The sequence below is a fragment of the Mesoplodon densirostris genome, chromosome 10 (genome assembly GCF_025265405.1).
Source record: "Mesoplodon densirostris isolate mMesDen1 chromosome 10, mMesDen1 primary haplotype, whole genome shotgun sequence".
NCBI classification, from domain to species: domain Eukaryota; kingdom Metazoa; phylum Chordata; class Mammalia; order Artiodactyla; family Ziphiidae; genus Mesoplodon; species Mesoplodon densirostris.
The window spans coordinates 62,082,087-62,107,881 of NC_082670.1; the positions used below are offsets into that span (position 1 = coordinate 62,082,087).

Here is a 25,795-nt window from a genome sequence, read left to right on the forward strand (position 1 = left end):
TGAGCTCCCTCAGAGGCTTTACAGGTAACACACGGGGCTGCCACACCCCTGTTGACTCCCCACCCCTGTGACTCCCTCCCTTTTTGTTTCTCCAGCCTCTCAGGTAGAGATTCCCTGTGTATCACACTGTGAATTTCACTCGATTGGCATGACCCTTATTTTAAGGGCTTCATCTCTTGATGGGTCCAACAGTTTTATTTTTGGAATTTCTTTTTTTTTTTTGTCTTACCAGGGGAACGTAACCAGATATATTACATCTATCTGAGTCTTGCAGGTACATATTTTTTCCTCATGATGCTGCTTGCTATTTCACTTAAGGCACATTTGCTGCAGATATGACATGACAGAGGGCAGGCTTAGCCTGGGTGTTGTTTGCGACCAGTCTCTGCTGGCACTGAGTCAGCATGAAGGCCCAGCTCTGTGTGTGTGGAGTTGGGGGTGGGATGGGGGAGCAAATTGTCATCTCTGTCTCTTGGATAGGAGGGAACGAGCGCAGGCCAGCACGTACGGAAACTAATTTCAGGTTGCGAGCGAGTGCCAGCTTTATGATTGTTATATATGTTGTATTTTCTAGTGATTCCCAGCTTTTGTTACAGCCTTGACAAGAGTTGAGTGCTGTTTGGTAATTTAACAGCAGCAAGGATTTCCTTTGTAAAGTATTTTTATACCTAAATGTTATATGAAAAGGATTATTGCTGATTTACTGATACTAAAAACTTGGTTCACGTTAAGCCCTCGAGTCCTTTGTTTAGGGCATCATTTGGGTCCAACCTGTTTTCTTCTCCTGAAACCCTGTTGTCCACCTTGAACTCTTCTCATTTTGCTTGATCCCATGTTTCCCCACTGTCCCTCTGCAGAACCATCTTTTGTACCAATGCAATTGCATTTTTGTCTTTTGAACGACATCCACTACAAAAATAGCTTTTTTACATAGGCCTTGCAGATTTCAAAATCTTTTTTTTTTTTTTTTAACGTGTCTTTGTATCTTCAGAACTATTCTATGAGATAGTCTGCTTGGGGATTGTTATTACCCATTTTATGAATGAAAAAAGAAGATACCAGTGGCTGTGAATTGCAACTTTGCGCAAAGCCTCAGGTCTGTGGGGTTTCAATCTGCTGAACCATTCTGCTTCAGTACCCTAGTTTCTAGAAGCATTTTCTGAAAGTCTTCCAGTTTTCCTGAAAGTGGGAAGAATTTATTATGTAGGTTGAGTTGTTTACAGAGAAGAAGATAGCTTTAAAATATTTCAGGATTTTTTTTTTAAGTTTTAAATTCAAGGAAGAAACAATGAGGGTTCTGAGTTTCCAAATAGGACTGGTTCCTATATTAGGCAGATTAAAGACGTTTACTTCCTGAGAACAAAGCAGATTGAACCAGAGAAGATAGTGGCTAAGGTTTCCATTATTCTCTTTATTTCTGGGAATAGTGTTTTACGCCCCCTTTGTTGAAATATTATGAGACCGTCATGGGTGAAAGTCACACTTTGTGGTTCTTATTAGGAATTTCTGTGTCCATGAGGTTCCTCAGAAGTAATATTAGAGGTCCTCTAGCTATGTGAGAGTTTTTGAAAATCTAATAGAAATGGTACATTTCCATGAGGTAAAGCCATGAATCTTCAAATGTCAAGCTTCTTTACTTTTGGCTGGAATTTAATAAACCTGGTTAGAAGCTCTGGTTGGCAGCACATGGCCTAACCAATTAATTATTTTTGAGAGTTGTCATTTGTAGACAAAGAGTCTATGAGGAGAGAAAGTAATCAAGTGACCGGTCTCCTGACAGTTGGAGTCTGAGATCTGTGCTGCAGTGATGGAGGATGTCCACCAGGGGGCACCAAGGATTTGCTTAACTGTTGGCTCCCCAGCTAGTTAGTGCCTGGACCACCTGAAGCCCATTTAACCGCCCCCCCCGCCCCCCACCTTGTAAACTATGGCTCAGGTGCAGCCACACCCTCAGTTCCGGTCCCTGACTTCCCCTGCACCCACCCCCTCAGCGCTGCTGCTGATGCTCTGTATCGGCGTCTCACCACATTCTGCCTGCAGTGAAGGCTGTGGGTGTTGACTCCTCTCCCGGATGGGAAGCTTCTTGAGAGCAGCACCAGCTGCATTTACTTTCAAGATTATTCCTTTCAGTATTTCCAGCAGTGCCGGGCACAGGACCTCTGAGTCGCAGTGTTGAGTTAACATCTCTTGGTGATCTGTGGGCTAGTTGTGTACTCCATCGAGCTCACCTTCAGTGTGTTTTTTGGTCTTGAAGAGCATGCATAAATGACTTCTTGGGCGGCAGCGGGGGATTTTGTGTCTGTAGGTTGTGTAGTTTCATAAACCTTACTCTAAACTGCACCCTGACCAACCACTTTCACTAACTTCCAAGACAGTTACAGAGACCATTCCTGTGGAATGATGGGTCTTCCCTGCAGTTGGCCTTGGTGGTGGGACTTCCCTGCGTGTTAGGCAGCAGATGGCCTCAAAGTTGTTAGGCTGTGCGCCATGTGGGTAGGAGCTTGGGAAAAGCAGAAAAGAATCCTCTGTAGCTCTCATCCCTCTGCCTTATCTGGGTTCCCAGCGGGGCCTCCCACAGCAAGTGGGTTTGGCCTGGAAGGGAGGCCTCTTGCCAAGGAAGGGCCGGCCCGGGAGGAGCAGTAGTACCACAAGCATATAGTAGCTGGATTGTGTCATTTATTGGAGACCATTAAGGAAATGGACGTTCATTTTTTTCTTTTCCAGAAAACAGATAATGGCTTCTAAGCCAATTGGAAGGAAATTTGAAAAGGTTTCATAACAGTGTTATTTCATTATTACAGCCAACCTACACAGGCAGCCAAGTTGTTTTCAGGCCTGACCCTGGCTCTGGCTTCTTTGCTGTGTGGATACCTTTCCAAAGTGTTTGATCTGATGACACATTCAGGGGTTCTGTGTTTGATAGCAGACCCAAGAGTGTGCAGAACTCTGAGCAAACAGCATTTACATTTACCTAATGTAATTTAAAAAATGAGCCACAGTCTAGGTGATACTGGAGATGGTAATACTGATGTGGTGTGTCTGGCTGCTTCTTGAAAGGCTGTTTGTTTAGCTCCCTAGTGAATTTGGTAAACTAAGGCCATATTTTTATTTCTAGAGCTGGGAGTTCCCCAAGCTGGCCGTTTTGACCTTTGAATGTTAGGAGCCCCAAAAGTTCTGATTATGAGACAAGGAAAAGGCAACAGCTTTTCTTGTCCATTAAAAAACCCAGGACCCACTCCTGGCATTCCTTTGTCCTACAAACAGAGCAGAGAATGGGACCCCTGCTCTTTGGGGTGGCATTGCTTTAAAGACGATCAGAATCTACCTTTTAAATGCTCATCTTCTCTGTGAATCTGTGTCTTGGTTTATTATTACCTTTGGCAGCTGAATTTAAATCCACTGGGGGTGGGGTGGGGTAGTTCGTAAGTACATTTTCAGAAATGCATCTTAAAGCTTTTCAGGAAAAATTTGGGACCTGCTAGTGCAAATTAGCATCGCAAATATGGCTGCTTTGCTTTTAGGTGATCGGCGAGGACAATGTGGCGGTGCCCTCCCACCTCTACAAGGTGATCCTGGCACGCAGAAGCCCGAGGTCTGCTGAGCCCCTGGCACTAGGGGCCTTCGTGGTGCCCAACAAGGCCATTGGCTTCCAGCCCCAATTAAGTGAGTTCCAGGTGAGCCTGCAGGAGCTGGAGAAGTTGTCAGGACTGGTGTTTTTCCCTCATCTGGATAGGACTAGTGACATCAGGAACATCTGCTCGGTGGACACGTGTAAGCTCCTGGATTTCAGGGAGTTCACTCTGTACCTGAGCACAAGAAAGATTGAGGGAGCCCGATCGGTACTCAGACTGGAAAAGGTCATGGAAAATTTGCGGAACGCAGGCATTGAACCTGATGAGGACTTCATGACTCGCTACGAGAAGAAACTGGAAGAACTCAAAGCTCAGGAGCAGTCAGGAGTCCTGGAGAGAAAGCCCTCGTAGTTCACGTCTCAGAAGCGTGATGTCATCTGTAATGAAGCAGGTGCGGCCTCTTCAGATCCTGTATTTTAGTGGCTTTGTTTTAAAATGATGGAATCCTAAATTTCAGACTAAATTTCTCCCCAAAAGATGTCAAGTGTTTTGGTTGGTATTTTATTTGACGTGGGAAACTAAGGGAACTGTTAACGCCTGCAGATCACGGGCTGGTCTTGTGTCAAGTTAACAGGAGGGCTGTGTCTGTGGGGTGACGCTGTGTGCGTGTCCCTCTGGATGTATTGTATGTGAAGGCGTTATATTTTCTGCCTCCAAATCGTACAGTGTCTTTGATGTATCTGCTCAGCCTTCTTGGAACCCGAGATTTTACGTGTTCTTTCCCTTGGACTTGAGCTGGTCTTAGAGATGGCTTTTAGATTACCTCTATGCATTGTCCTGACCATGTGTATCATATATTTGTTTCTTGTTCCTCCTCTCATGGACCTGCTGTTCCTCCTCTTCTGTTATGCAGAAGCACTCAACAACTACATTTTCTGCTCACTTAGTGTGTTCTATATACTAAGCTCAGTGCTTTACATGTATTATCCTACAACTACCCTCTGAGGGAAATACCACTATCCTCATTTTACCCAAGAGGAAATTGAGGCTTAGAGAGCTGAATTATTTTGCCCAAGGTTCATCTTCCCAAAGAAGTAATCCACAAGGAATGAGGCTTATAACATGGGGTATGTTAAAATCTTCCCTGACACAGAGACTCAAAGACATACTTCCGTGGGTGTCTGTGATCCTGGGGCTTGCTTGGTAAGAGGGGTCTGGTTTCTTGTCTGCAGTCGAGCCATAGGGACTTTAATGTCCTCTGAATTGAACTCTCCTTAGTTCTTTGGGAAGAAACAACCACAGGTATTCGAACGTTAGAGGACAGTGCTTCATAGGGTTTATCTGAGTCCCTGCTTGCCTTCAGAAATGCAATTCTTCTAGTGACTGGCTTGTGCCAAATTGACGTGTTCCTTGCTTTCCAGATGAGCTTTTTGTGAATCTCTGCCCGCAGATTCACCAGCTCATGGCTTGCTCGCCTTTGTGCCTGCCTGTCTACCTGGTTGGCCCAAAGACCCAAAGACAGTTAACTCTGGGGGAAACAGTGGCTGTTTTTCTGAGCCAGATCTCTAGATTTGGGTTTACGTAGAGTCCTTTCATGGGCTGTCATAAGTGCAGGCAGTAAAATATCTTCAAATAGAGCATAGGGACTTGTGTGACTGTGTCCTGTCAGTACTGTCTTTCCAAGTGGTGTTACCAGAACAGTTTTTATGGTGTTTTTGTGGTGTTTTTGTGTTTGTCTCTAACAGAAATGCCAAGGTGTTAAGATAAAGGTAAGATGAGAATGGTTGATCTTGTTCTGCTTTATTTGGGTAAACAAGAAAGAAGTTAGGGGGTCAGAACACTTCAGCCCGATTAATACCAGCCTGTTTTATCCCACAGTTCCCCATTAGCTTGTGCCAGTCTTTTTCTTCTCAGGGAGAAAGAGCCAACGTGTCACTTTGACCAAAAAAATCTGTTACTTTTTCTCCTTCTTGAAGAGGTGACAGTGGGGTCTGGGGGTTTTTCCAGGAGCCCGAGGGCGGCTCTGTGGGAGAGGTCCTACCGCCCATCTCCAGAGGTGAGTCCCCGTCCACTGTCCCCCGGGCCTGTCACTACGTTCTCCTCTGACCTCAGTATCCAGCAGCCTTGGGGTTATTCCCCATATGCTGCTCTCACTCCTGTGCCTCCACCTTGATGGTAGAAAGTCTTGATTTTTAGATCAGTAAATTAAAGTGTCTTAACACATTTTTAGTTCCTATGAAAAATGCTACCTAGTCATTGTGAAAAAGAGATAACTACTTATAATAAAAAAAAATGCGTCTCCCAATCCTCATTATTATATGTAAAAGTTTTGTTGATATACAACAAGTGATGCTTGAATTGTTGTCTCAACACTTCCTCTAAGAGTCCCTCCAAAACAAACTTTGAAATGTAAACACTGGGTAGAGTTCAGGACTTTCCTCTGGATCAGATCACTTCCGCCTCCCCCGTGGGACTGTTGAGTACTTGGACTCAGACGCAGCAGAGCCCTAGGCCTCCCCGCAGCATCAGGTGTGTCCCTCTGGTCAAAGAAGCACCTCATTACTGACCTGAGCCAATCACCATCCAGCCGGGCCCTCTCCGGGTCCTGCCGCGGTCTCAGGCTGCACCTGGGACTCTGCCTTCCACTCTGTTTATGCTCAGGGAGCCCCTGGTCTGAGGGAGGCTGCCAAGGGAGAAGGACCCAAGCTCTGCTGCTGGGACCCCCCCTCTGGGGGCGAGGGGCTCACTCCCTAATCTCTCTCTACCTGCAGTAACATCTTTATTTCGAGACGTCAGGCTCTTTGGTCCATGGATTGAGAGACTATTTCACCAATATCGTATGCAGCAAAGGGGAACCTTACACAAGTGGCAAAGGTAGGATGGGTGTGCTAGCCCCTTAAATACCTGTTAGTGTTTCTCCACTTGTGCGTCCATCTTCAAAAGACTGAAAACCTCCGTCCCTCCTTCAGGACTTAGAATAGAGCCCAGCAGGAGATACAGAGTCTGATCTTGAGGAAATGGCTTCCTACAGAGCTGGGCTCAGTCTGCAGCCCTGCTTTTGGAATGACTGTGAGTATTACCATGTCGCCTGTGTTCCCTGCCTTGATCGTGAGTCCATAAATGTCATTGGCGTTAACATGACGAATCTCCCAATTTCCCGTCAGCAGCCCATCCGCAACTCCAGGGTCTGCTGTTCTGTTCCCTGCTAACTCCCTCCCATGTCCACCCTCTGTGCCCTTCCCCTTTCTGGGCCCTCACTGTCCTCCTTGAGCCTCTAATTCATTCTGGTGGAGTCGGTCAGGGGTGGCCTCACATCGACCATGGAACCCCTGCTCTTGCCCACATCCATGCCCAGCTTTTTCGTCTGGCCTGCTTTTCTGGGTGTCGTCGTGGAGATGGTCTATCACGGGATCCAGTGCTGTTTTTCCAGTATAGCCCCACCTCCAGGGACCAACCCTCAGGTCATCAGAGGGCCGAGTGGGATGTACCACACTCTGTATAATTTGGGGCAAGGGGAGATGGGGTGCTTGGATGGGCTTCTCTTCCATGTTCTTGAACTTGACAGTTTGGCCAAGGACTGGTCCCTTCTGAGTGCACAGCACCTCTAGGGGTCAATGTGGCCTAATGCCACACTGCTGGGACCCCGCCCGAACACAGAGCCTCAGTCAGCAGGCTCTCAGGCTAGATGGGACAGGAGGGGTCATCTTGTCCAGTGCACCTCATGTTTGGCTCACATCAGAGTAGCCTAGGGAGTTTAATCCGCCCCCCCAATTTTATTTTGAATAATTTCAAGCTTTCAGAAAAGTTGAAAGTGCAATGAATGCCCTCCCTCAATATTGTGTCTCATTGGTGTTCTTTTCTTGCACCAATTAAAAGTAAATCATTGTCTAAAAAAAGTAAGTTGTAGACACAGCACTTCACTTTTTTTGTTGTTTTTTTATTTTTTTAAATTGAAGTATAGTTGATTTACAGTGTTGTATTTCTGCTGTACAGCACAGTGATTCAGTTACACATATACATTCTTTTTTATATTCTTTTCCATTGTGGTTTTTTAAATTAATTTATTTATTTTTGACTGCATTTGGTCTTCGTTGCTGCACACGGGCTTTCTCTAGTTGCGGCGAGCGGGGGCTACTCTTCGTTGTGGTGCACGGGCTTCTTATTGCGGTGGCTTCTCATTGCAGAGCATGGGCTCTAGGTGCGTGGGCTTCAGTAGTTGTAGCACATGAGCTCAGTAGTTGTGGCTCGCAGGCTCAGTAGTTGTGGCACACGGGCTTAGTTGCTCCGTGGCATGTGGAATCTTCCCGGACCAGGGCTCGAACCCGTGTCCCCTGCATTGGCAGGTAGATTCTTAACCACTGTGCCACCAGGGAAGCCCTCCATTATGGTTTATCATAGGATATTGAATATACTTCTCTGTGCTATACAGTAGACCTTGTTGTTTATCCATTCTATATATAATAGCTTACGTCTGCTAACCCCAACCTCCCACTCCATCCCTCCCCCAACCCCCTCCCCCTTGGCAACCACAAGTCTGTTCTCTATGTCCGTGATTCTGTTTCTGTTTCATAGATAGGTTCACTTGTGTCATGTTGTAGATTCCACATATAAGTGATATCACATGGTATTTTTCTCTGTCTGACTTAGTATGATAATCTCTAGTTGCATCCATGTTACTTCAAATGGCATTATTTTGTTCTTTTTTATGGCTGAGTAATATTCCATTGTATGTACCACATCCTCTCTATCCATTCATCTGTTGATGGGCATTTAAGTTGCTTCCATATCTTGGCTATTGTGAATAGTGTTGCACTGAACATTGGGGTGCATGTATCTTTTCGAATTAGAGTCTTCTCTGGATATATGCCTAGGAGTGGGATTGCTGGATCATATGGTAGCTGTATTTTTAGTTTTTAAAGGAGCCTTCATATTCTTCTCCATAGTGGAGAATTAATTCTTAAATAGAATAGGTCCCCAGTGAATCATCCATCCTGCTTGCCAAGTACTCTTCGGGCCACACGTAGGAGGCCTGAGGGCCAGCCCAGGAGGTGGCCTTGAGGAGGCCTCTTGCCTCTCGTGGCACCTTCCTTGTCCTGGTTAGAGACCAGAGGTGCCTCCACCCACTCTTGGGTGCTCTGTGCCCCACTTTTGCATCCAAAATTGCTCCCAGTTTTCTCACCCTCCACTGTCCCCATCCTAGTCCAAGCCCCATCCATCTCTCCCTACAGAGACCACCTGACCTGTTTCCCCTCATCTATTCTTATGCCCCACAGATCTTTCCCTCAGAGCAAGAGGTGGGATCTTTCTAAAGTACAAACCCAGATGGCAACCGTGCCCCTCCCCGCAAATAATAAAACAGCGTGTACAACAAGGCACCTCTTTGTGTGCCCCTGGGTCACGTCCACACTCCGCTCCTGGCTCCCCCTCACTCCCCATGTCAGCCACGTGGGCCATCGTTCCCTTCTGGACCAGGCTGCGGCCCTTCCCTCTCTCTGCCTGGCGACACCCACCTCAGTCAACAAAAATGCCATGTCTTCGTCAGAGGTCTTCCCTGATGCCGTCCCCTGGATATTCTTACTCGTTGTACTTTGTCCCCCACCCCGTCACTGTTTTGTAATTATAAAGAGCCCTGGTTTGTGGATTTTGAGGTTAATGTCTGTCTCCCCAGGATGGCATGGGCCGCCTCTGTGCTCATTTTTCTAACTCCAGAATCTGGGAGATGTTCAGTTCATGTTTGCTAGAGAAGAATGGACAGATGCCTCGGTCTCCCCAGCTGGTCCCGTGTGTAGGCTGACATCACTTAGCAGGAGTGAGTGAGTGAGGAAAGGGACTCCTTTGGCTCCGGGGCCTCCTGTCCCTCGCGCCTGGGGAGTCCCGCTGCCGTCAGGCCCTCAGGCCAGGCTGTGGCCCCACTGCTTCGTTTTTATTTATCCTGCAGACGTCAGAGTCTCTACAGGAGGAGGAGGGTGGTCACGCAGCAGCTGGGGCTGGCGGGAAGCAGACACATGGGGCCAGGTGGTCCTCAGCCGGGGCACAGGAGCAGAGAAATTGGCACGGGGGCCTCTGCAGCTGGGGCCTGGCAGCAGGTGGGTGGCGAGGGCTGGGCGGGCTGCCCATAATCGAGGAGCTGACAGTGGGTGTAAAGAGCCCGCTTAGTGGAAGTGGAGGACTGGGGGTGGGAAGGCCAGGCCAGAGCTTCAGCCCCTCGACCCAGCCGTGCCCCTGGCCTCTGCTAGTCTCCCTGATCTGGGCTTCTAGAACCCCCAGGCCCCCAGCCCCTGTGACACCCTCCGCTGTCCCAGCTTCCCTGTCCTTCAGCTCCCCAGTCGCCACCTCTGGCCCGTCCTGCCAGCGGCCTGGGCCCTGCTGGCCAGCCCCCTTCTCTCATCACCTCCTCCCACTCCCTGTGGCGCCCTGGCACCAGCCCCAGGTCTGTGTGGACTGATTGCCCGACACTCCTGTCCTCCCTGCCCCACACCCCCAGGGAGGGGCTCTCTTGGGGATCCAGCTTCCCCCAGAGGTCAGGTGTGGGGAGGGTGTGGCTGACAGAGGGCCTGGTCCACCCCGAGCTGTGGAGCTGAGCTAGGGAGAGGGTGGTGGGGGGAGAGGAGAGGGCATGTGGGGCCACTGCAGGGCAGGGGATGGGGTCCCTGAAAGGCCACACTACCTTGCCAGCTTCCTTGGTCTTGCCTGGCGCCATCTGCCCTTCCCAGCTCTTCCTCAGTCTCCACTGTGCCCCCTGGTCCTTCCAGCTTCTCATGGTCCCTCTCATTGGTGACTGAGGAGCTGGGGCCTAGGCCATTCTGCGTGTCAGGAAGGATGGGCTGGGGGAATTTTCTGCTGCATTGTGTGTGTAACTAGTGTCCTGGGGGTGGGTGGCTATCGGGGGTGCCCCTGGGTGGAGGAAGGGACCTGTGAGGGGTGTGTTAGTAAACAGAGAGCAGTTCAGGAAATCAGTGGATGTTACTGTGGAAGGGACTTAGAGATTGTCCCTAACAATTTACAGATGAAAAACACAGGGCTCTGGAAGAGGGAAATTGGATTGGCATGAACAAGTCACATGGGGGCTGGTAATCATGCTCATCATTATCATGCTGGGTATTTATTAAGTGCTTACTGTGTACTAGGGATTATTGTAAATTTTTTGTGTTTTAGTTTATATAGTCCTCACACTACACTAGGAGGTAAGTATTGTCATGCCCATTTTTTTTTTTTTTTTTTTTTTTTTTTTTTTTTTTTGCGGTATGCGGGCCTCTCACTGTTGTGGCCTCCCCCGTTGCGGAGCACAGGCTCCGGACGCGCAGGCTCCGGACGCGCAGGCTCAGCGGCCATGGCTCACGGGCCCAGCCGCTCCGCGGCATATGGGATCCTCCCAGACCGGGGCACGAACCCGTATCCCCTGCATCGGCAGGCGGACTCTCAACCACTTGCGCCACCAGGGAGGCCCTGTCATGCCCATTTTACAGATGAGAAAAGGGAGACTAGAACAGTGAGGTCAGTTTCTCCAGATGGTATACAGCAAGCCCATGCAGAGCGATGGAATGTTGTCACACTGCACAGGGAGTTTTGCTCCTTCAAATGGTGACATATGTATTAATATGTAAAGCATTTCTTAGAGCTCCTTAAAAACGATAGCAGACATTTCACCAAGGAGGATATAGGAATGGCTAATAAGCACATGAAAAGATGCTCAACATCATTTGTCATCATTAGTCATCAGGGAAATGCAGATTAAAATTACAGGATACACCCACCCAATTGGCTAAAATTAAAGGAAAAAAAAAGACTGACAGTTCCAAATGTTGGCATGGATATGGAGCAACTGGAACTCCCATTGCTGGTGGGAATGAATGATGAACAACCACTTTGGAAAACGTTTGACAACTTCTTATAGAGTTAAATATATACTAATCAGTATAAACTCATTAGTTGTGTCCTAGGGGTGGGTGGCTATCGGGGGTGCCCCTGGGTGGAGGAAGGGACCTGTGAGGGGTGTGTTAGTAAACAGAGAGCAGTTCAGGAAATCAATATATACTAATCCGTATAAACTCATTAGTTGTCCCCTGAAACTAAATTTCTAGGCATTTACCCAAGAGATAAAAACATATGATCACACAAACACAAGTACACAATGTTGATAGCGGCAGCTTTATTCCTGATGGCAAAAAACTGTAAACAACCCAGATGTCCAGTCCATCAACTATTGAATGCAAAACCAACCATGGTACATCCATTTAATGGAGTACCTCTCAGCAATGAAAAGGAACAAACCAACGCAGGCAGCAACACGGATGAGGTTCAAGTGCATTATGCTAAGTGACAGCAGCCGGACACAAAGGCTATGTGCAGTATTATTCCATTCAAATGAACGCTCCAGGAAAAAGCAGAACTACAGGAACAGAAAACACCTCAGTGGTTTCCAGGGACTGGGGCTGCGAAAGGGGTTGAATGCAAAGGAGCATGAGGACATGATGGAAATATTTGATATCTTGATTTTGGTGGTGGTTATACTGCTTATACATTTGTCAAAACTCACCACACTGCGCATTTAAAAAGAGTGAATTTTGGGACTTCCCTCGTGGTGCAGTGGCTAAGACTTCAAGCTCCCAATGCAAGGGGCCCAGACTTGATCCCTGGTCAGGGAACTAGATCCCACATGCTGCAACTAAGAGTTCACGTGCCACAACTAAAGATCCCACACGCGGCAACTAAGACCCAGCGCAGCAAAATGAATAAATAAATATTAAAAAAAGAAAGAAAGAAACAAGGGCTAAGATCTTAAAAAGGGTGAATTTGTTACGTGTAAATTATACCCCACGGAACGTGATCTAAGTATAGAAACAGTGGCTGGAGGGGATAGAAAGTACGATGGTCGTTGTTGCCTCATTGCGAAAGTGACATCCGATGAAGGAGGGGAGCCACGCACTCTCTGGGAGAAGACTGTGACAGAGAGGGAACAGCCACTGCTGAAGCCCTCAGGTGAGGCGCGCACGGCCTGGGCAGGAGCCAGCAAGGAGCTGGTGTGGCTTGAAGTGGAGTAAGAGCCGGGGTTGTAGACGGGCTCAGACAGGCCCTGGGGAGTGGGGTGCATTGGGGGGCTGCAGAGGGCTCAGGCTGTTCTCTGAGTACAATGGGGGCCACTCGGGGGTTCTGTGCAACTTGCCTTTTAATAGACACCACTGGCTGCTGTGTTGAGAACGGTCTGGGCCAAGGACCAACCAGGAGGCCTTTGTAAGAATACAGGCAAGAGGTGTTGGTGGCTCAGACCAGCATGGCGACGGTGGTGTTGAGGAGTGGTCTGACTTGGGATATACTTTGAAGGCAGAGCTGACAGGATTTCCTGCTGGATTGGATGTGGGGTGTGTGAGAGAGAGGAGGTAGGGATGATGCCAGGGTTTTTGGCCTGAGCAGCTGGAACTCCAGCTGAAAACCCCATGGGGGCTGCTGACTGGTGTTACCTGTCCCCTGGGGCCTGTGGCTGAAGTCAAGACAGACACCGGGGAGGGCTCGGCCCTGCTCCTGGCTCTGGGGCTCAGGGGATGGGCTGCCTATACTGGTTATTCCATTACCATTTATTTATTGGCCTTATTGGCTTTTGTCATTTCCTCATTGTCTCCTGTCTGGAGAGAAGACTATAAATGTGATGGATTGATACAGGATACAGGAGGCCCAATTATCTCTGTAGAGCCGGCCTCTCCTCTTGGTCAAGCCCTCCCCGTTCTCTGTCTTTGCAGCACCTCCCATAGCCTTGCAGGCAGAAGCAGCCTGGTCCCTGGCTGTCCAGGAAGAGGGAGTGCAGCCCAAGAGGGTGAGTGGCAGACAGACGGTCCCCTGGAGACACGGCTCAAAGAGCAAATACAGGAGGCAAGCTCAGCCCCACAGAGGCCGGGCGGAGGCCAGCGGGGTGGGAGGGCAGGACGTACCGCCGCAGGTCAGCCCACATCCGGGGAGGGGGGCTCTGCTTCGACTTGCACGCCTTTCTGGAATCCGAGCTGGCGCCTCCCTCCACGAACGCTGGGGTGATGGGGCTTTTCTCTCCGGCAGCAGGTGCCTGGCAGCTGCCCGTGGATGCCAGCCCCGTGAACTGGCCTGGGAGGAAGTGCTTGTCGGAGTGGTGATTGTACGTGCTGGGCTTGGGCTTGGGCTTGGCCTGTCCCTGTCCCCTGCCCTTCAGGCTGACTTGGGACACCCACAGGAGAGTGGCGCCTTGGGTGGGGGCCCCCGGGGTCCCTCTGGGATCCTCCCCAGGATCCCCTGAGACAGAGCTTGGCAGCTGCCAGGCTTTGAGTGTCATTTCTGAACCAGATCCCTCGGCCTCCACCTCAGGCCTGTCTGCCTGCCTCTGTCCCTGGGAATGTCCTGAGGCCCCTGGTCCAGGGTGGTTGGGACAGGAAGCCTGAGGTTCCTTCTTAGGATTTCAGGCATCTCCCTATGGTCACGCCCTGCTCGCTCCCCAACACGGACCCTGGTTGCTGTGCCTTGAGTGTGCATATGTGTGAATCCGCACCTGCCTCTCCATGTAGGCGAGGATCTCATGTAGGTGGCGTCCTTCCAGAACAAACAAACAGTGGAAGGTGGGACTGTGGGTGAGAATAGGAGCCGGGGACCTAAGAGGACAGAAGGGCAGGAAGGATTCAAATGGAGGAGAGGATCCAGGTGAACCCAGTGGACAGTGAACGGCTGGGTTGAGGGGGGGTCTCTTGTGCCAGCATTCCGGGGCTGCTCTCTGTGCCAGGCACGGGGCGGGGGCCAGAGAGTGTGGTGCGAGCGGGCCGGCCTGGCCTTCCCCAGCCCTCAGGCAGCGCACAGGACGGTGTCCTGGAGGTGTGTGCAGGCGGGGCAGGAGACAGTCCTGCGGCTTCCCCAGCCCATCCGCGGTGGCCTTTGGCATCTCCTAGCTCTCGGCCGCTGCCCGCTCTGTCTCCGCCTGTAGGAGTGAGTGCCTGTGCTCTCTCCCTGCCCCTCCCAGCCTCCCAGCACTGAGTCTCGTGGCCGTCAAGGCTGAGGCGGAAGAGCGGCTGGCACGGGGCAGGGAGCAGCCAGGGCCCTGGCCCCAGGGTGAGAGCTGACGTCTGTCTGGGAGCATCTCTCTCTCTGCCAAGGGCTGAGATCCTGGGCTGCATGCCTGCCTTCTGACACAGGAGCCGGCATCCGTCCCTCACGGAACCTGGACCCCAGCCTCACCCCAGAGTGGCCGGGTGACAGCTGTGGCGGTGTGGTGACCGCAAGGCCCACTCTTGCCTCCCTCCAGATGCGCCTGACACCTCCCAGGCCACTTCAGGCAGCTACAGAGACCCACAAGGGGCCCCACACCCAGAATCCAAGTTTTGGCTTCAAGAACAGTGAGGAGCTCCTGCACTGGCCCATTCCAAGGGGTAGTGACCTGGAGCGTGTCAGAGGGGAGGACTGGCCCTTTACTGCTTATGGTGAGTGCCCCAGCCTACCCCCCACCTCCACGGGCTCCACAGGGGGTTACTGAGCCACTGCCACGTGCCAGCCGCTGAGCGAGGGACCAGCCACGGTGCTGAGTAAAACGCACTTAAACCCTGTCCTCATGGTTTTGTTTTGCTTTTAATTCTTACTTTACATGGGAGCAGTGTATAGTTGACTAACAGTGTTCTGTTAGTTTCAGGTATACAGCAAAGTGATTTGGTTATACATACACCTGTACCTATTCTTTTTCAAATTCTTTTTCCTTTAAGGTTATTACAGAGTACTAAGCAGAATTCCTGTGTTATACAGTAGGTCCTGGTTGATTATCTGTTTTATATACATTAGGGTGTATATGCTAATCCCAGCCTCCTCGTTTATCCCTTTCTCCAGCTTACCCCTTTGGTAACCATAAGTTTATTTTCTAAGTCTGTGAGTCTGTTTCTGTTTTGTAAATTAGTTCATTTATATCATTTTTTAAAGATTCCACATATAAGTGATATCATGTGGTATTTGTCTTTGTCAGACTTACTTCACTTAGTATGATTATCTCTAGGTCCATCCATGTTGCTGCAAATGGCGTTATTTCATTCTTTTTTATGGCTCAGTAATATTCTATTGTCTCTGTGTACCACACCTTCCTTATCCATTCATTGGTAGATGGTCATTTAGGTTGCTTCCATGTCTTAGCTATTGTAAATAGCTACAGTGAACATTGGGGTGCATGTATCTTTTTTTTCTGTTTTTTTGGGGGGTGGGCACGCCAGGTGGCGTGCGGGATCCTAGTTCCCTGACCAGGGATCAAAACCACACTGCCTGCTGTGGAAGTGCGGAGTCTCACCCACTGGACTGCCAGGGAAGTCCCTGTATCTTTTCAAATTATGGTTTTCTCTGGATATATGCCCAGGAGTGGAATTGCTGGATCATATGGCAACTCTATTTTTAGCTTTTGAGGAATCTCCATTCTGTTCTCCATTGGCTGAACAAATTTACATTCCCGCCAACAGCGTAGGAGGGTTCCCTTTTCTCCACATCCTCTCTAGCATTTATTGTTTGTAGACTTTTTGATGATGGCCACTCTGATGCAAGATGATACCTTGTTGTAGCTTTGACTTGCATTTCTATAATAATTAGGGATGTCGATCATCTTGTCATGTGCTTCTTTTTTAAAGAGTGTGAGTGAAAGTTACCTCTTGAAATTGGCTTCGTGACAGTCTTCTTTTTGGATTACCTCCCCCAGGACATTTCTGGAGGGCAGGTGTCATTTACAGCCCCACAGGCCTTGTTAATATGAAGTGCCCATGAGAAATAGTTTTAAAGTTGTTGTTACGGGAAACGGCCACAAGGCGGCAGGATTTCTTCATGCCCAGCTTGGATACTCGGGGCAACCAAAGCCTTGGAAAGTCAAAAGTTGTGTTTGGGGATTGTAAATTACAGTGGAATGTGCCAGAAGAAATACCCGAGGGGGTTGTGTCTCATTACTTCCTCCCCCTTACCTTTCACCTCTGGGTAAAATCCCAACCCCTGCAAAACCGCTTTGCTGAGTGTGCTGTCGTCTGGAGGCGGGGCAACTCTAAGCAAGGAGGCTGGAGGTGGGAAGCCCACCACCAGAACACGTGGAGACCAGGTGACTTTTCAAAGCTTTTACAGCCCTGAGGGTCCACCATTCTTTGGTTGCACTAGGCTTTGTTTAGCTGCAGGAGGACCCGCCTGGATCTAGAAATTGTGATCCCATGCAGAGGGCACCAGACACTACAGGTCCAAGGGGGGCTAATTTGCTGGTACATCCTCCCCAGCTCCCTCAGCCCCAGGACAGTCCAGCCATGAAAGCAAAGCCGGCTCAGTCTCCATTGATGTGACACCAGCCCGGGTCACCGAGGCCAGAGAGGAATATAGTAGGCATTTCTTTTTTCTTTTTTTTAATTTAATTTTTAGTTTATATTGGAGTACAGTTGATTTACAATGTTGTGTTTGTTTTAGGTATTCAACAACTTGATTCAGTTATACATAGACGTATATCTATTCTTTTTTTGGATTATTTTCCCATATAGGTTATTACAGAGTGTTGAGTAGAGTTCCCTGTGCTATACTGTAGGTCCTTGTTGATTATTTTATATATATTGGGGTGTATATGCTAATCTCAACCTCCTCATCCCTTTCCCCACCTTTCCCTTGTGGTAACCATAAGTTTGTTTTCTTAGTCTGTGAGCCTGTTTCTGTTTTGTAAATAAGTTCATTTGTATCAACTTTTGGATTCCACCTCTAAGTGACATCATGTGATGTTTGTCCTTCCCTGTGTGACTTACTTCAGTTAGTATGATCATCTCTAGGTCCATCCGTGTTGCTGCAAATGGCATTATTTCATTCTTTTTAATGCTGACTAATGTTCCATTGTCTGTATGTACCACATCTTATTTACCCATTCATCTGTCGATGGACATTTTGGTTGCTAGTGTTTTGGCTATTGTAAAGAGTGCTGCAATGAACATTGTGGTGCATGGGTCTTTTTGAATTATGGTTTTCTCCAGATATTCACCCAGCACTGGGATTGTCGGATCATCTGGTAGCTCTAGTTTTAGTTTTTAAAGAAACTTCCATACTGTACTCCATAGTGGCTGTTACCAGTTTCCACTCCCACCAGCAGCTTAGGAGGGTTCCCTTTTCTCCACACCCTCTCCAACTGCTGTTGTTTGTAGACTTTTTGATGATGGCCATACTGACTGGTGAAAGGTGATACCTCTTTGTAGCTTTGATTTCCATTGCTCTAATAATTAGTGATGTTGAGAATCTTGTCGTTTTTTTTTTTTAAACAGTATGTTCCTGGGTTGTAAATTAGAGTGGAATGTGCCAGAACAAACACCCGAAGGTTGTGTCTCATTACTTCATCCCCCTTACCCTTTCACCCCTAGGGCAAATCCCAACCCTGGAAAACCACTTTGCTGAAGGTGCTATTGTCCAGAGGTGAGGCGACCCTAAGGAAGAAAGATGGAGGTAGGAACCTTCCCAGCAGGAGATGTGGAGACCAGGTGACTTTTCAAAGCTCTTCCGGCCCTGAGAGTCCACCACCCTTTGGGTGCACTGGGCTTGTTTCAGCTGTAGGAGGGCCCACCTGGATTTAGAGATTGTGGTCCTGTGCAGAGGGGACCAGGCACTACAGGTCCAAGGGGGCTTCATTTGCTGGCAGATCCTCCCCAGCTCCCTCAGCCCCATGACAGTCCAGCCTTGGGACCCAAGCCTGCTCAGGCTCCAGGAATGTGACACTAGCCCAGATCACTGAGGCTTGAGGGGAACATTGTAGGCATTTCTTTTTTTTTTTTTTAATTTAACTTTTGTTTTCTATTGGAGTACAGTTGATTTACAATGCTGTGTTTTTTTAGGTGTTTGGCAACTTGATTCAGTTATACATAGACATATATCTGTTCTTTTTCGGATTCCTTTCCCATATAGGTTATTAAAGAGTGTTGAGTAGAGTTCCCTGTGCTATACAGAAGGTCCTTGTTGTTATCATCTATTTTATATATATTGGGGTGTATATGCTAGTCCCAACCTCCTCATTTATCCCTTCCACCACCTTTCCCCTTTGGTAACCATAAATTTGTTTTCTGAGTCTGTTTCTGTTTTGTAAATTAGATCATTTGTATCAATTTGTAGATTCCACATCCAGTGATATCATATGACATTTGTCTTTGTCTGACTTACTTCAGTTAGTATTGAAACGGCGTACAAGCCCGTGTCCTTGTCTTTCTTTTGTAATAAAATGCTGACTCAAGAGTTAATGATTGGGAAATGTGAAGATAGAGAAACAAAGAATAGCTGTTGGGCTGAGGAACTGGTAACAATTTAGACTATAATTCTGCCACATAGCAGAATCATGAAACCCACAGTTCCCTGAAAGATACAAAGGCCTGACACACATTCCTGAGTTGTTTTTACAGAAAGCAGACCCTTTCCAGATGAAAACTGCTGACCACAAGAACATAGACCCTAGACTGGTTGAAACCAGAGGTTGATGAAGCTTGAAACTTCGCCTTGATGCCAACCAATCCGAGAATTGTCTGCGAGGTAATCACCCCCTCCACGTTGGGTCACACAGTCTTGAGGGCATTAGCCTGCTGTGGCCCCCTTTGCCTGGCAAAGCAGTAAAAGCTATTCTTTTCTACTTCACCCAAAACTCTGCATTTCTATTCGGCACTGGTGAACAGAGGCCGAGTTTTGGCAATAGAATTTTGGGGGCTCATCTAGGATTGACCTGTGTGCAGGTGGCCTTGAGGCGTCCCTGTGTTTGATCGGACGCTCTGAGGTTTCTCTCCACACCAGCCTCCTTCGAGAGAGCGGAGGGTTGGAGGACTCCTCTGGAGGCCGGATCGCCAGGGATCCCCTGCCGTAGGGCTGTGCCCTGATCATACCCGGCCTGCTGTCTTGGTAGTTGGAGCTCCGAGGCGGGGATGGAAGACAGGAGAGAAGCTGTCCTGGCAGCTGCCAAGGCCACCTTTGCCTTGAGGACATCCCCCTCTCCTTCTGCCCACACTGGTCCGGACTTCCTGCTCTGAGAAGATGTTTTGGGGAAGGAGCAACGTAGAGTTTGGGACATCACAGCACCTCCGCCAGCACTTTGGTAAGCCCCCCGGCGTGCACTCCGAGGACCCTCAACCTTGGCTGTTTGGGGAACCTTCTGTTGCCGTTTGGGAATTTTTTATTTATCTTTTTTGGGGGTAGATTTTTTAGATCCAGTTTGTAAGGAGCAGCTTAGACTAAGGCCACAGGCTTAGTGGGACTTGGAAACCAATTTGAGCCTTGGGCTGTTTGGGTTTTTTTTGTTGGTGGCTTCTGTTTGCCCGACAAGGATTTGGTTTGCCTTTGGTTTTGCTGGCAAGTGTTTAATTTGACTCAACATGGGAAGTGCTTCTTCTTTGATTCCATCTGACAGCCCACTAGGGAAAATTTTGGCAGCCTGGTCAACCTATAATTATAAACCTATAAATAGGGAAAAAATAATTTAACACCATGTGGTCACAATATTCTTTAGACTTCAGAGAAAACTGGTTGAGATGAGACTCTTTTGAAATTCCAAAACTGGTCCATTTTGCATGTGCAGTTAGAGAAAGCTGTCTTGATAAAAAACTTTTTTTCAGAACACTGACCTTGAGAGAACAAAACTATTCTTAGGAGAAAACTTGAAGTTAACTCTTATCATGTCCTTGAAGTACAAACACAGCCCACTGTGCCTGGGACTTCAGTCTTAATTAGTAGAACCTCAAGCCAAGGAGGGGCAGGAAAGGAGGGAAGAAAAAGAAGCCTTTTAGGGCTTCCCTGGCGGCGCAGTGGTTGAGCGTCCGCCTGCCGATGCAGGGGACACGGGTTCGTGCCCCGGTCCGGGAAGATCCCACATGCCGCGGAGCGGCTGGGCCCGTGAGCCATGGCCACTGAGCCTGCGCATCCGGAGCCTGTGCTCCGCAATGGGAGAGGCCACAACAGTGAGAGGCCCGCGTACCGCAAAAAAAAAAAAAAGAAGGCTTTTAGTCAAATGTGTAAATTTGACTGTTCTGTTATTCATAAACTGATAAGTTTAATTACAGTGCCTGATTCATGAAATATAAAAAGATGAAACAATGAGACCTCTGTCCGTCTGTCTGTATGTCTCAGTATGTGTCTTTGACTTTGGATAATATTGCTGAGGTTAATTTGTAAATGAGCTCTATTTAATTGGCTTAAAGAAAAGTAAGTGCTTACAAATGAGATCCAAATTTACCTACTTTTGTCTTCTTGCAAGAGGGAAACTAAAGATATTTGCATTTATTAGTCACATGTCTTGTGCCACTTTGAGAAAAGAAATTGTGCTTTGGGAAAATGCATGTTTTTGGAGATTATAGAATATGTTCCTAAGTTTGCTAATCAGAGAATGTCAATATGACAGACAATTCAGTTGCTTTCTTCTTGGTTCTCACTAGAGATTAAGGGTTGTTTTTTTGTTTTAATTAATTATTATTATTATTTTTGGCTGCTTTGGGTCTTTGTTGCTGCACGCGGGCTTTCTCTAGTTGCGGCAAGTGGGGGCTACTCCTTGTTGTGGTGCACGGGCTTCTCATTGCAGTGGCTTCTCTTGTTGCGGAGCACAGGCTCTGGGTGCCTAGGCTTCAGTAGTTGTGGCTCGCAGGCTCTAGAGCACAGGCTCAGTAGTTGTGGTGCATGGGCTTAGTTGCTTCACAGCATGTGGGATCTTCCCGGACCAGGGCTCAAACCTGTGTCCCCTGCATTGGCAGGTGGATTCTTAACCACTGTGCCACCGGGGAAGTGCAAGGGTTTTTTTAAGGGTTAAAAATTATAATATGTAATTAAAGCTAATAAAATGATAAGGGAAACATTTCAGTATGTAAAGCAAGTAGGCGATGTATTGCCAGTGAGAGAAGGTATAAAGATTGCAGATATTTTTGTTTAAAAAATGATAATAATTTTGTCCTACAGTTGGTTGTTTCTGGATGGAAAAAAATAAGGGACAAATTAATATGAATCCAGAAAGTGATTAAAGGGTTGTGAAAAAGGTACTTTAAGAATTTTCTATGTTGTTAACATTGATCCCCTCATTGTCAGATTTCTGTCGTCCTGCCCTTATAGCATAGAAATGGTCTACTTCTAAGTCAGGGAATTTAAAAATGAATAAACAATAGCTGTAAATTTTTAAAAATCAGGGCTATGGGAAATCCAAGATGCCCTCTTGGCTTTTCCCGGCTCCCTGACAAACCTCATTTTCTATTAGATGGGTTAAAGATTTCTCTGGCTGCAGGGAATGGCTCACAATGAAAAGGAAAAGGTTAGAAAATGTGTTTCCCACTTGGAGTATAGTGTCTACCATCTCCAGTGATCAAGACACCCACTTCACTGGACAAATCATACAAGACTTAATGTCACAAATTTCTTGAAATTATCACTGTCACTATCATCCTCAATCATCAAGCAAGGTCAATAAAACTAATGGAAAAACTGGACTCAAAACAGAACAAAATAAATTATAGGGGATTAAATGAACTGCTAAATATGATTATAGTTTTTATGAATTGTCTGACATACTGCCTCTTCTAATCTTTGTTTTTCAGGTATAGAAAAGCCCTTTTCTTCAAGCTACTTATGATTTACAACAATTTGGTAATTTACACCTATAGGTAAAATATTTTTTTCTCTCTGCCTGGTTCCTCCAGAAATTAGAGACTCTTGGGTTCTGAGCAGCCTTATCAGGTGAATGGAAAAGACTGTCTCTTGACATGTGCAGGAATCTAGATACTCTTGAGACCTGGAAAAGAGACAAATTTACCCAATGTATAGATATCACAGGCAGAATCTGCAGGCAGGCCTGGCCTTGAGAGGCCTTTTAAAAGTTTGATCTGAGATTCCTAATGAAGAGTTCCAGTGCAGCCAATATAAATGAGCCTATATGAGCAATTACGTTTATATGAATAATCAGGCCATGTATATTGAAACCAGACTTATTTTGAACAAATCAGCCTTAATTTGGCTGGACTTAGCAAAAAAATGAGGATAATCTAGAGAGAAAAATTATGCTTCAATAGTATACCTTTGTGGATATTGAAGTTTTGTATTTATTGAGGCTTTGTATTTATTATCTATGTCCAAGATGGCTCCTTATTGCTGTTACCTTATTATAAAGTTTAATTGAACTAGTAAAAGAATATTCTAAGCTTGTTTCTAAAGCCAATCATAGTAATCTATCTTTGGATGAAGATCAGATGCCCTGTGACCTACACCTAAGAGATTATGCACACTGGAAAAGACATTATTTAAAGGACTGTCAGCAAACTAAATAAAAAGATCCTTAAAAGATACTCTTAACTATGATATGTACCACAAAACTGAAGGGAATTGACTCGAATTCATATTTCCCATTGAAGAAGGGCCTCTGCATTTGAATGTCTATAGAAAAGACTGCTAACTCCAAACGACGCCCCCATCAGGATGAAAAGAAGACAACAGCAGTGGAAGACAGCTGACATAAAAATCTGGACCAGGCCCGTAAGAACCATCCAACTAATTCAAACTGCACTGTTTATCAAATGTTTGTCTTCCTATCAAAACAGAAGGTTATTGTTTTACTTCTAACCATACTTTTGACCCCAGTGTTCAGCATGAAAAAAAAATTCTCTAGTGAAGTTGTAACAGAGTATAAATATTCATGACATGTATCACTGCTTGTTTTAAGTGTATTGCTAAACGTGTACAATGCTTGTGTGATAATTAAGTACAAGTGATAAACTGTATAGCCTGCATTTTCCCATTCACATACCTCTGAGCCTGTTCATGCTATCTGATTCGTTTTCCCCCAACATGGAGAACTAAACAAACAAACAAAAAAAGGCATAGGACCGAGGGACATAAATGGACCCAGAGCAGGCAACTGGGCCACCACTCTGGCAACGTTGGAAAAACATACTGATTATCAATGCCATTTATGGAAATATTTGCAGTCGAAACGGGAAAATGATGGAAGAAATTTTCACATGTTGAGGTATGGGGAAATCATTCTGGCTTGTACATGACTGAATTTGAAATTTAGGCTAAGCAAAACAGCCTGTTTTGGGTCTATTAAACATGCATTGTACATCTGCCTTAGCCATTAAAAAAATTACATTAAAAAATCAAAATGAAATAACTGTGGTTCAGACATCCAAAATGGAACTAGGTGGCCAGTATGGATGTGGGTTCAGACACGTTCCTATACTACTGAAAACTTGAGTTCTCTAAACTTTATCAGAGTTAAGAACACCATCAGCCATTTTCAAAACAATATCTAATAGCAGCTGCCAACTGCAACCTTATCCTCTCAAAGTCTTGTAACTATGAAACCTATTTCCTACTTTAAAAATAGTAATAGCAAATGAGACAGCTCAAGCTATAGCCTCCCAGCAAAAGCCTACTTGGTTACTAAATATATGTATAAAGAAAACACTCCAAAACTTATTTTCCTGGTTGCCATCTAAAATAGGAGGATTATGTTGAAAAATACTACAAAGGTGTATTTTAACCATTATCTGCATTGTAATATGTCTAATAATTTTCAAATGTTTGTCTAGGTGCTATGACAAAGCAATCAGAGGTAATATTTTCTTAATACAAAATATTGATGCTAAGCTTCGAATTCAAGATTATTTCCAACTCTGTCCATTCCCCAAATTAGTCAGGACTACACCCCACATCAGCAGGACGTAACCAGAGCAGCTGTCACCCCATTCCCACAGAGAAGGGGAAAATTGAAACAGAGATGGACTGACACTGAGTTCTTCTGCCAAGTTTATGATTAACCTCTCAATCTAAAACATTCCCTTTCATGTTCTGTAGCTATTCCTCCTCAACTGAGGAATATCAAAGAAAAAGGGAGATTGAAACTGTGTACAAGCACCTGTGTCCTTCTCTTTGAAGAAGAACGCTGACTCAAGAGTCAGTGATTGGGAAACGTGAAGATGTAGAAACAAACAATAGCAGGTGGGCTGGGGAACTGGTAAGAATTTAGACTATAATTCTGTCAAGTAGCAGAATCACCCAACTTAAGAGTTTTCTGAAAGATATAAAGGCCTGACACACATTCCTGAGTTCTTTTTACAGGAAGCAGTCCCCTCCAGATGAAAACAACTGACAGCAAGAACATAGACCCCAGACTGGATGAAAACCAAAGGTTAATGAAGTTTGAAATTTCACCTCGACGCCAGCCAATCTGAGAATTTGCCATGAGCTGATCATGCCCTGCTTCTTAAACACTATAAAACTACTCACTACCCCCTCCAGGGTGGGCCACAAACTCTTGAAGGCATTAGACCGCTGTGGCCTCCTTTGCCTGACAAAGCAATTAAAGCTACACTTTTCTACTTCACACAACACTATGTCTCCGCCTTCCTATTCGGTACGGGTGACCAGAGGCGAAGTTTCAGCAACAATATGATCATCTCAAGGTCCATATGTGTTGCTGCAAGTGGCATTATTTCATTCTTTTTATGGCTGAATAATACTCCATGGTCTATACATACCAAAATTTATCCATTCATCTGTCTGTGAACATAGGGTTCCTTCCATGTCTTCGCTATTGTAAATACTGCTGCAGTGGATGTTGGGGTGCATGGGTCTTTTCGAATACGGGTTTTCTCTGGATATACCACAAGGAGTGGGATTGTCAGATCATCTGGTAGCTTTTTATAGATTTTTAAGGAACCTCCATACTGTTCTCTATAGTGGCTGTTACCAGTTGCCATTCCCACCAGTAGCTTAGGAGGGTTCCCTTTTCTGCACGCCATCTCCAGCTATTATAGTTTGTAGACTTTTGGACAATGGCCATTGTGACTGGTGCAAGGTGAGACCTCATTGCAGTTTTGATTTGTGTTCCTCTAATAATTAATCATGTTGAGCATCTTGGCATGTGCTTTTTTTTTTTTTTAAACAGTACGAGTAAAAGTTACCTCTTGAAATTGGTTTCGTGACATTCTGCCCTGATTTGAATGTTTTTTGGATTGCTTACTGCAGGACATTTCTTGAGGGCAGGTGTCAGTTACAGCCCCCCAGGCCTTGTGAATATGAACAGATTTACAGTTGTTATTTCAGGAACCAGCCACAAGGCGGCAGCATTTTCTCATACCCAGCTCTGGTTACTCCTGCAACAACAACCTTAGGGAAAGTTGTGTTCCCCAGTTGTAACTTTGAGTGGTATGTGCTAGAACAGACACCCAAGGGAGTGTCCCTGGTGTCCAGTGGTTAAGACTCTTCGCTTCCAATGCAGGGGGTGCGGGTTGGATCCCTGG

At 46.6% G+C, this 25,795-nt stretch overlaps 1 protein-coding gene across 7 annotated transcripts in view; it reads left to right on the top strand.

The window, feature by feature from the left end:
• The window catches only part of LOC132497309 (nuclease EXOG, mitochondrial), a 45,943-nt gene extending 20,595 nt beyond the window's left edge, over positions 1-25,348 (top strand). For 2 of the 7 annotated variants that reach the window (XR_009533571.1, XR_009533576.1), the window contains 7 exons: positions 3,522-4,023; positions 6,344-6,446; positions 6,542-6,641; positions 17,912-19,064; positions 19,429-19,617; positions 22,094-24,507; positions 24,612-25,348. Coding sequence is in view for 1 of the 7 variants with exons in the window: in XM_060110402.1 (XP_059966385.1) it covers positions 3,522-3,983 (462 nt within the window). In the remaining 6 variants the exon portion in view is untranslated. Of the gene's footprint in view, positions 1-3,521; positions 5,835-6,343; positions 6,447-6,541; positions 6,642-13,306; positions 13,365-14,823; positions 14,999-17,911; positions 19,065-19,428; positions 19,618-22,093; positions 24,508-24,611 lie in introns of those variants that run through there. The other 5 variants (XR_009533573.1, XR_009533572.1, XR_009533574.1 and 2 more) reach the window with 5 other exon arrangements.
• The last annotated feature ends 447 nt before the right edge of the window (positions 25,349-25,795 follow it).